Source organism: Camelina sativa, chromosome 16 (assembly GCF_000633955.1).
Source record: "Camelina sativa cultivar DH55 chromosome 16, Cs, whole genome shotgun sequence".
NCBI lineage: Eukaryota > Viridiplantae > Streptophyta > Magnoliopsida > Brassicales > Brassicaceae > Camelina > Camelina sativa.
This window is the reverse complement of record NC_025700.1, coordinates 17,899,425-17,910,909: the sequence shown is the minus strand read 5'-3', so window position 1 is coordinate 17,910,909 and position 11,485 is coordinate 17,899,425. Positions and strand designations below refer to the sequence as shown.

General features: G+C 35.3%; 2 protein-coding genes across 2 annotated transcripts; both read right to left on the bottom strand.

The window, feature by feature from the left end:
- Window positions 956–3,206, bottom strand: LOC104753779 (receptor-like protein 12). The gene is made up of 2 exons (XM_010475979.1): window positions 3,124–3,206; window positions 956–2,578 (listed from the first exon to the last, which is right to left on the bottom strand). Exons 1-2 carry the CDS (start codon window positions 3,204–3,206, stop codon window positions 1,141–1,143), a joined length of 1,521 nt encoding a protein of 506 aa, XP_010474281.1. The 3' UTR covers window positions 956–1,140.
- LOC104750990 (receptor-like protein 12) lies at window positions 6,860–9,458 on the bottom strand. The gene has a single exon (XM_010472852.1). The coding sequence runs from the start codon at window positions 9,398–9,400 to the stop codon at window positions 7,052–7,054; it is 2,349 nt and encodes a 782-aa protein (XP_010471154.1). The 5' UTR covers window positions 9,401–9,458; the 3' UTR covers window positions 6,860–7,051.

The following is an 11,485-nucleotide window of genomic DNA, read 5'->3' as shown; positions in this document are numbered from 1 at the left end:
AACAAAGCAAAAAAGGGTATTTTCGGTATAAAACTAACCTAACTGACTCTCAAATTTTAGGAGTTAATCTAGTAATTAACTACTCAATTTGGGTCAAACTAGTGATTTTCCCTAAAATAAAATTACTTTTGCTACTTGTCGCAACAATCCACGTAATAAAATTACGTAAACCATTGACTCAATTTTAATAGTCCCAACTTGCATTCCGCATATCAACTTTTACCACAAGCTTAGCCAATCTTTCGTCCATGAACTGTTTTCTAACAATGAATCATTATGACATTTAGAATCGGATTTTGAATTTTTGATTAAGAACATGGCTCTGAAACTGTCGGAATGATCGTTCCGTTAGTCTTTTTATAATAGCACGAGTAACGTCTGTTGACGGTGCTGCCGAGCGACCGTTTAAACCCACACAATCAATATATGTCATGAATCATGAACTGTCGTTATATGTATAGTCATGATATATATCAAATACCACTATTTAAAAACGTTTCTTACATAAAGAAAATTACAAATAAACACAAAAGAGTCTTTTGGAGAACACACCTGATTAATTCGAAAATGAACAAGACGTTACACAACATACAACATGTGTTTAATTAATCATTGTTTAGAGAAACTGCAAGAGATGGGCTTAACGAGCGCTTGCTTGTGGTGACTCTGAATTTTCTTCGACCAAAATTTTCAGCGAACCATCCATGATTGCGTGAAGTGAAGATGTATCCGATCACCAAACCGCAAAATACACCAGGTCCATAAGCTATTGCAGCTGCTTTCCAGTTGAACATTTGTTCCTCTTCGTCTGACAACTCCTCGGATATCTGTTGTGATGTAGGATTCAAGGCATGAGTTTCTCTACAAATTTCTTCAAGACCGTAGAGTCTTTGTATAGTTACGATCATAAAGTCCACTAAATTTATATTTTGTAAGAATTGCAGAAGAAAACGTATACATTTTCAAGCCAAGATATATCGACTACCACCAGACGTTTTATTACATACATAGGAATTACATACAAAGAAACACAAACGAGTCTTTTGGAGAACATACACATGAAAATTTCAGTACAAACACGAACAAGACGTTACACAACATTTGCTTCACAAATGCTTAAAGACACTACAAGAGATGGGTTTAACGGACACTTGTAAGGACTAGTTTCTTTCGACCGAACTTTTCTGTGAACCAGTCATGATTATGTGAAGTGTAGATATATCCAAACACCAATCCACAGTACACACCAGGTCCGTACGCTATTGCAGCTGCTACCCAGTTGAACATTTGTTCCTCAGCCTCTGACAATTCCTCAGGTAGCTGCGATGTAGGATTCAAGGCATGAGTTTCTCTACAAATTTCTTCCAGACCGTAGAGTCCTGGGTTGTCCAAGAATGAAGAACATTTCTGCCTTTGGAACTGTGTGCCTCGTGGCACAGGACCTTGGAGAAGGTTATGGGAGAAGTTCATGTATGACAGAAAAGAGAGTTTACCAAGAACTTGAGGGATTTCGCCTGACAGCTTATTACGAGATAGGTCTAACGTCTCGAGCTTTGTCAGATTAGCCAAGATTCGTGGGATATCGCTTGTGAAAGCGTTACCTGACAAGTTGAGAAGACGCAGTTCCTTCAATAAGCCAATGGACTCAGGGATGTTACCATAAATTTTGTTTCCAGAAAAATCAATGGCTCTGAAGTCATATCGGATCCGCTCAAAGCTCATCTCTACTCCTTTGGTTACCATTTCCATCGAGTTATAGACCGTAGAATTCAAGAAATCATTCATATACTGGTCATTTTCTTCGGTTATTGTGGTCATTGCATCCCAGTTGGAAAAATAGTAAGGTGGAAGAGTTCCAGTGAAGCCATTGTGTGATATATCGATGACCCTTAAACTCTGAAACCCGAAAGACACTTGGCCATGATACAACGGCCCATAGAACTTGTTTGATCCCAGTTTGAGAACATGTAATGATGGCAGAGCTTCCAACCAAGATGGAAACTTGTCCTTGATTTTGTTGCTCTCCACATTCACAATTTTCAAAGCTGTGCAATTGATTAGGAATTTTGGAAACTTTCCCCACAGCTGGTTGCGACTAACGTCGAATGACTGAAGTTGGGGAGCATCAGAAATTATATCTGGAAGTGTTCCACTGAAAGTGTTGTTCCGCAGATTCAGGTCTATAAGATAAACAAGATTCCTTAAACATGTAGGTAACGAGCCGCTGAGGAGATTGTTGGACAAATCTAAAAAGCGTAGCCATCTAAGATTACATATCCAAAGAGGGAACGGTCCTCGTAATAAATTCGAATGTGACACCAACGACTGCCTTTGTATTATTACGTCGGAATACTTTTCGACACTGGTGAAAGAATTGTGAGAAAGAGACACCTCCATAATTTTCCATAAGTAAGCTGGTACTTCACCTTCCAACTTGTTGTTGGATACATCAAACTCATGGAGGTTGACTAACTTTGATAGAGATCTAGGTAATGACCCACTGAAACTGTTGTGGTTCAGATATAACCGTCTAAGGTTGGGAAATTTTGACAAGGATCTCGGGATTGGGCCATCTAATCTGTTACGATCAAGGCTCAAAAAGTAAAGATTAGAGGATGAGGATGTACTGGAAAACTCTACAAGTCCTGTAAATTGGTTTTCTGACAAATGAACATCTTCTAAGGAAGCAATCAAGAACAAAGATTTAGGGAAAGGTCCGCTAAATGAGTTTTGAGAAACATCAAAGTACTCCAAGTTGTGGAATCCACTCATGTCGTCAAATGGAAACGTGGATTTGAAGCTATTAGAGCTGAGACTAAATTCAGAAAGCTTAGTTAAATTGGCTAATGAAATAGGAATATTTCCACTTAAGCTATTGTTTTCAAATGACATGACTCTTAGTTGGTGTAGATGTCCGATAGAAGCCGGGATTTTACCTACCAAATGATTGTGAGAAAGCTCAAGATGTAAGAGACTAGAAAGGTTTCCTAGTGAAGAAGGAATCTCTCCTTGGAGTTTACAATTCATAAGGTTTAGGTGACGAAGGGATTGGAGTTTAAAAAGGCTACTGTTGGTTTTCAAAGAGCCATTGAGAGATGTGAAACTAAGGTCGAGTGATATCACCTGGCCAGATTTAACGCTGCACGTGACACCCTTCCAAGAACAGCAATCACTGCTCTTATTCCACGGACTTGTTTTAGACCCATCAATAGGAAACTCATCTCTGAACTCCAAAAGAGCATCCTTCTGATCTTGGCGGCAAAAGTGAAGTGTAGGAGAAGCTAGACTGTGGAAAAGGAGGGAGAAATAGATGGTAATAAAACCAGAAACCCAAGACCAACTGCTCCGGATCACCACCATATCTTTTTTCTTTTATAGAAGGGGTTAGGTATGCTTCATTGGCTCTCTTCTTTAAGAAGAAGAGACTCTTTAGTGGGGATGTAAACTTAACAAGTCTTGCGTCAACGGTTGACTTTACACAATATGTCTTCCACTCCACATAAATCCCTTCCAAAGACCAAATATCTCTTAATTAATGTTGACTCATAATGTTGACCTCCTTGACAGTGGTTCGTTTCTTCTTCATAGATATTTAATTTGTAAGTCTTCTCATTTTAATTTAAAATATTTTTTATCAATATTAATTCTTGAGCTCAAATATAATTGTTTAATCTTTTGAGTATAAATCTATATAAATACTAAACTTATTTTACTAAGTGATATACAACATATATATTACTGAAAATAATATTTTTTTGTTATATCTATTTGCGCGGGATTTTAGTCTAATATCAATTTTTATTTTGAATATATATATATATATATATATATATAATTATTTGAAGTTTAAAAGATAATTCTTTAGGGATCCCTAAATCTATATAAGCGTTATACTTATTTTACTAATCTATATATAACATATATTTTATAGTGTCGCAATAATGTTTTCTTGGAAAATCAACAATATATCACATGGTAATAAAAAAATGACTTAAGAACCTCACTCGAAGAGTCGTCAATCTTCTGACATTTTATCTCTAGAAAAGTTCATTTCATATTCATATCCCACGAAAACTTATTTTAAAAAGTTCTAAAGTCGAATGTCGATTGTTTGCCTAATTATAGAGATCATTTAAACATATCGATATCCCAAACTAAATACAAATATACAAAGTTTTATGAACATTTTTAGTGTTATGTCGCTACAAATGCATTATCTGCAATAATAGAATTTCCAACCAAATCTAGAATGCTTAGAATAAATAGGCTATATAAACGCATTTTTACTACAAGAAAACACTCGATTTGCAATGGAAAAATATCTAGCAAATCCCTCGCAAAACGACTATAGCAAGGGATTTGCGAGGGAAATCAATTCCTCGCAATTCGTTTCTCGCAAAATAATCAACATTGCAAATCCCTCGCAATATTTGCTAGGAACTAAATCCCTCGCAAAATCATTGCAAATTGTGAGGAATAAAAGCGGTCGCAAATTTCTTGCAGTTCCGTTCACAGTACATCTCTCGCAAAGTTTGCTATGGATTTGCAAGGAAACATAAAAATGAAAAACTAAAGAAAATATTATTTTCTTAAATAATTTAATATATCTAAAATTTTATTTAGCATATAAATATATATATATATATATATATATATAATTATAGATTTAGTGACAGGTTTTTTAAAATTAATATATATTGATATTAATAAATACACCCAAACCGGGAATTGGTTAAGAGTTACAAAATTGAACCAATTACAAATTGTCGGTTGAACCGAAAGCTAAAATCAACAAACCAAAAAAACCCTAATCCCACAGCCGACGAGCCCCCGTTGCCGACGAGCCCTGTTGCCAACTGCTAGTATGTCGGCCTCTTGGCCAAATAATCCCTCAAAAATGATCTTCAAACCAACCAGATTCTCAACCCGGTGAAGGGGACAGCACTAGCTCCACTCGCGGCACAAGCCTTTTGCTCCGCCACCGTCTCCTTTAGCACTCTTTTTCTGTCGCCGGATTTCTGTTTCCATCTTTAATTATAGTGGTGGCTAGAAGAGGAGTTCGGATTCAGAGATCTTCAGGCAACAGATCTAAATCTTGCTCTGTCTTGTTTCGTGGTGGTGGTCAAATCTCTGTCTGCGGCGGACTTTACTCTACTCAGGTCTAGATTTTGCTCTGCCACTGTCTCCTTTAGATCTCTGGATTTCTTTGATTATCCTTCATCATTTTTATGTCAAGAGAGGTGACGAAGTAAAGAAGGAATAAGGAATAAGGGATAAGAGAAAAGCGTATAAACCCATGATTATCCTTCATCTCTGTTCGTAACTTAGGGATAAGGGATGGATGAGGATTGAGGAGAAGAGGTGACGAAGAGGAGAAGGAAAAAAAAAAAGGGAAACAATGGTGTCCGTCAGATTTAATCTAATCAACGGTTCATGATAGACTAAAAGATCAATCCATGTCTCTATGAACTAACCAATAGGGACTCAATATCTTTTGTTTTATTAATTTTGTAATTTGGAGTATTATTTGGTATATTAAAGGTAGACAAAATATCTTAAACGTATTTGTAAATTAAATTCATTAATTTGCTTCGCTTTAAAGTTAAACATATCTTAAAATATATGTATATTCACTAATTTTTCTTAGTTTTTGAGTTAAACGTATTTACAAATATTTATATCTTTTTTGTATACATGAACTTTTTTCCAAGTATTGGACTTTAGAGAATATTAATATTTGAATTTATGATTTAATTTCTAAATTCCAAAATTTAAAAATTTAAGTTTTAGAGTTTATGATTTAGGATCTGTACTAGGTTTTTATGATTTATTTTTTATAATTAAACATTCACAAAACAGTCGTATATATAATTGAGATTCCAGGTTTAGTGATTTAAATTTATAAGTAAATATATAGTATTTTTAAAAGATTGATTTTATATAAAGTAGATATATATATATGTTAATTTTTTCAATATCGGTTTTATGTATATATAATGGAAAAGGTTTGGTTTTGGTTTTACGATTTATGATTTAATTTCTATGATTAGAATTTTTAAAGTTTAGAGTTTATGATTTAGGGTTTTGAGTTAGTCTAAGTGTTTGATGTATAGGATTTGGGGTATATAAATTTATTTGATGAACCTTAAGAACACTGAAATGTATTTAAAATAAAATTCGATTAAGTTTTATAAGTAGTTTTTTGAATTTTATTTTCTCAATTTGCTACAGATTTGCGATGACTCTCGCAATTCCATCGCAGATCCCTCGAAAAATTGCTATGGATAATATCATCGCAAACCCATTGCAAATTTGCAATAGATTTGCGAAGAATGTTAACTTACCTTGCAAATCCCTCGCAAATTTGCGATGGATTTCCGGGGATCCTCTTCCTCACAAATTTGCGAGGAATTTGCTAGGAATTTTATGTTTATAGTAAATGCCTCGCAATTCCATCGCAAATTTGCGAGAGATAATTTCCCTCGCAAATATTCCTAGCAAATTGATTGTTTTCTTGTAGTGTGTGCATTGTGCATTTAGAATAAATAGGCTATATAAACGCTTATTGTGATTCATTATTGTGCATTGAAATGTCTTGACACATATAAGCGTTTCACAAATAGTTGGGGTTGATTTTGACCGTTTTCCCTTGGTAGATCCTATATAGAGTATGCCTGTCAGAAAAAAAAAATTGCAATCGTGGTTCATGGAAAGCAATCGACTGTTTTCCTTCTCAACCAGATGTGAAAGCCATTATAAGAAGAACCAACATCAAAGAATACAAAATTGAGTATTCTGATTGTAAACTCGTTTAATAATAGTTTACAGCACAATAGTGAGAATTCCAAAACACAAAGTATACATTTTAAAACCAAGATCTATATATTAATAAAAATCCATCAATTATAGTACGTTTATTACAAAACCATAAAATAGAAAATTAAAACACAAACGAGGACACACCTAGAAACAAGACGTACGTTACACAATGCTTCACAAAAGTTTAGCGAGACTACAAGAGATAGGGTTTAACGAACACGTGAAGTGACTCTTAAGTATTTTTTCCTCGACCAAACTTTTCTGTGAACCACTCATGATAGTGTGACGTGAAGATATGTCCGATCACCAATCCACAAAATACACCAGGTCCATAGGCTATTGCAGCTGCTACCCAGTTGAACTTTTTTTCCTCTTTCTCTGACAACTCCTTGGGTTGTTGTTGCGATTTAGGATTTGGGACAAGGTTTTCTCCACAAATTTCTTCAAGACCGTAGAGTTTTGGGTTGTCCAAGAATGAAGAACACTTCTGCCTTTGAAACTGTGTGCCTCGTGGCACTGGACCTTGAAGAAGGTTATGAGAGAAGTTCATGTATGACAGAAAAGAGAGTTTACTAAGATCTTGAGGGATTTGACCTGACAACTTGTTACGTGATAGGTCTAATGCCTCGAGACTAGTCAAATTTGCCAATGATCGTGGGATATCGCTTGTGAATGCGTTTCCTGACAAGTTGAGAAGACGCAACTCTTTCAAAACGCTTATAGATTGAGGGATTTTACCATAAATTTTATTTCCAGAAAAATCAATGGCTCTGAAGTCTTGCCGGATCCGCTCAAAGCTAGTTTCTACTCCTTTATTCACTATTTCCACCGACTGATAGATTAGAGAATAAGCAGGAAGACTTGCCATGTACTGGCCATTTCCTTCGGTTAGTGTGGTCATTTCACACCAGTTGGAGAAATAGTAAGGTGGGAGAGTCCCAGCCAAGTCATTATGAGATATATCGATGACCCTTAAACTCTGAAACCCAATGGACATGTGGTCATGATACAACGTCCCATAGAACTTGTTTGATCTGAAGATGAGAAGATTTAGTGATGGTAGAGATCCCAACCATGATGGAAACTTATCCTTGAGTTTGTTGCTTTCCACATTCACAAACTGTAGAGCTTTGCAATTGATTAAAGACTTCGGAAAAGTTCCCACCAGCTGGTTTTGACTAACGTCTAATGATTGTAGCTTGGTAGCATTGGAAAATATATCTGGAAGAGTCCCACTAAAGTTGTTGTTCCGCAGAGTTAGCTCGGTAAGAGAAACAGTGAGGTTCCTTAAGCATGTAGGAATAGGGCCGCTGAAGAGATTGTTGGACAAATCTAAGAGACGTAACCATTTAAGCTTGCATATCCAAAGAGGGAAGGGTCCACGGAACGAGTTCCAACTCAAATCCAACCCTTTGATCAATGTTTCTTGTGAAGAGTTTTCCAAACTGCTGAAAGAATTGTGAGAAAGCGTCACTGCTGTTAGACTCCATACCCAACTTGGTACTTCACCTTCCAACTTGTTGTTAGAAAGACGAAGAAAATCGAGGTTGACTAACTTTGAAAAAGACTTAGGGATTGGCCCAGTGAAATTGTTGTGGCTAAGATGCAACAGTGCGAGGTTGAGAAACTTAGATATAGATTCAGGGATTGGACCATCGAATTGGTTACTATCAAGGTTTAGAGCCCAAAGCTTAGATGATGAAGATATATTCTTAAACTCTATAGGTCCCGTGAACTGGTTTTGTTTTAGAATAACTGATCGTAACAATGGAATCGAGAACAAAGATTTAGGAAAAGGCCCGTGAAAGGAGTTTGAACCAACATCAAAGTACCTCAAATTGTGGAATCCACTCATGTCGGATGGAAGCGTGGATGAGAAGTTATTATAAGCTAGGTTTAAATAGGAAAGATTCGTTATATTGACAAAGGAAATAGGAATTTTGCCACTTAAACTGTTTAAGTCAAGTGACATGACTCTTAACTCGTTCAGGTTTCCGATGGAAGTTGGAACTTCATCTACCAAACCATTATTCGAAAGTTCAAGACTTTTGAGACGAGAAAGGTTTCCTAAAGAAGAAGGAATCTCTCCTACGAGATTGTTATAGGCAAGACTAAGGTTTCTTAGATTGTTTAGATTGCCTATTGAAGCTGGAATCTTACCCACCAATTTATTCCAAGAAAGGTCAACAAGTGTGAGATGAGAAAGATTACCTAGTGAAGAAGGAACCTCTCCTTGTAGAAAGCAGTTACTAAGGTTGAGGTGACGAAGATATTGGAGTCTAAAAAGGCTACTATTAGTTTTTAAAGAGCTGTTGAGAGATGTGTAGAGGTCGAGTGATATCACCTGGCCTGCTTTATCATCACAACTGACACCTTCCCAGAAACAGCAATCACTGCTCTTATTCCATGAACTTCTCCATGTATTATTACTTGTCGGAAACTCGTCTCTGAACTCCAAAAGAGCATCTCTCTGGTCGTGGCGGCAGAAGTGAACTGTAGGAGAAGCAAGAGTGTGGATTAGGAGGAAGAAATAGATGGTAATAACACTATAAAAGCAATAACGATGGCTTGGAATCATCATATCTTTTTTTTTTTTTTGAGTCTGTGTTGTTGTAAGTAATGAATGGGTGATGTACTGATGTTATGCATCATTGGCTCTCTTTAAGAAGAAGAGACTCTTCAGTGGATTTCAGTTGATTTCGTCAAAATCTTCAACTCTGCTTTATCATCAATAATTACTTGTGTCACACGTGTCTCTAAGTTTTCCACGTAAACCATTGACTCAGTCAATCGCTCCAAAAATATTAGTAACTCTCAAGTCTTGAATCCCATCTCTATTCCTAAACAAAAATATAGCATCATCGTTCTTCACGTATATTAGATGGCTAGATAATGTCCATCTGAATAATTGATCTGACAAATCCAAAAGGCTTGAAAATTAACTAAAGCTATTAGTTACCCAAAAGTTATTTGTAAGGGAACAACTCCGGCAACATACACTGATTTTGGCATCAACAAGCCGCCTGATTTGGTTTCCAAATTAATTGATTGTGAAGGCCCATTAATACGAATGGCCTACATATATGTAATGCGATCATGCCTATATAATGCACCTACATTTATTTAATTATTTTGGTTCGTTTGAAAGAAAGAGTCAAATGAATTCTTAATCATTATAATCGAACTCATTTAAGCTTTGATGGATAGAGTATAAATATTCTCATTATTGTATAAAAACTACTGTATATTTATTATTAGAGCATAGTCGCGGTCCGCGGAAGCAATCCTCCTTAAGTACCAAATGGGAAAGCCAGTCAGAAGGCTACAATCATGAAAGAATAAAAAGAATCTTGCGAACAAAGTAGAAAAAGAAACACATTTTTGCTTTTTTGGCATAAGGATAAAAAAATCATTTGCCAAAACCAATGGAAATTCTTTGAGTAGTAGACTATCAGTGGGTTCACATAAGTAAAAGACTAAGCATGTGTAAGAAGAAAAAGAAAAAAAAATAATTTAGAAATCTCTTATTCTATTATTCTCATGCAAATCAATATTAATATTTACTATTACTAGTAGTGACATCGAATGATTACAATTACTAATAAGTAATACCTATAGCTCTGATCACGCGTCTGCTTAAACCGTGGTATGTGTATTATACCCATGATAATAATCATTCTGTTAACAAAAAAAAAATCATTCTGTTAACTCATTGTACTATCTATCAGAAGATCAATGGCATCGAGCAGACACGTTGTCCCCTATTTTATTCGCTTTTGTTATTATTACACGAAGTAGAAAAAGAATGTCCCAAAAATAAAGCAAACAAAGAGAGATCCGTGGAATAATATTAGTAGAAGAGTAGTAGTATTATAATAAAAACATGCATAAAAAGAGGGACAAACATATAAGAAAGTGGATTAAGGCATCAATTTCGTCTCCATTACACTAACCTAACCATACGTTTTTTTTTTATTAAGTCCCAAGACTCGGCGCCGTTATCTTGGCGCCATTCACGCTTCCCCTCTTCTCTTTTTGTCTCTTCTTTTTAAATTCACAATCCCTTAAAGTTAAACCCTAACCTATTTTAACTACAAACTACCTAACTAGACTATACCCCATAACCTGAACACATTACTATATCCAATTTTAACTCGAAACTACTCATTTCAAAAAAAAAAATATGCTGTAATTGCTAGTATATACTAGTACGTACTACGTACTAACTACTAAGTAGTAGTAACTAGCAAATACAAAAATAACAAACCTTTAATAATGATTCAAGAAGTAATATATTGCTAAATTAACTAAAAGAATGCACATTTGAAAATAAGATTCTTAACTTGTTAACTCTTACAACAAGATTTGATTCCAACAAGATAACAAATGTATAAATAAATATCAAGCAAACTTTTTTATTTTTTTTTATTTGGGTGCAAATGTAAAATATCAAGCAATTTATAAAAACTTTTATACCATAAATCATTCAATCTCCTCATCTTTTATAGTACTAGAAACTAGAAAGTCCCGCTTTTGCTGTTTTGCATTTGGTCTTTTTGACCATAACTGTATATTTTCAAGAAGACGCAAAGTCGTTATGTGCGTTTATATTTCGTTCATTCATGTGCCCACTAATGGCAAATACTACTTCTTCGGAAATAGGAGA

Coding starts and splice junctions, on each gene's coding strand:
- LOC104753779 (XM_010475979.1), bottom strand. CDS start 3,206: ATGGGTCTAAAACAAGTCCGTGGAATAAGAGCAGTGATTGCTGTTCTT. Junction 2,579..3,123: donor GCAGCGTTAAATCTGGCCAG/GTGATATCACTC, acceptor TGATCGTAACAG/ATTAGATGGCCCAATCCCGA.
- LOC104750990 (XM_010472852.1), bottom strand. CDS start 9,400: ATGATGATTCCAAGCCATCGTTATTGCTTTTATAGTGTTATTACCATC.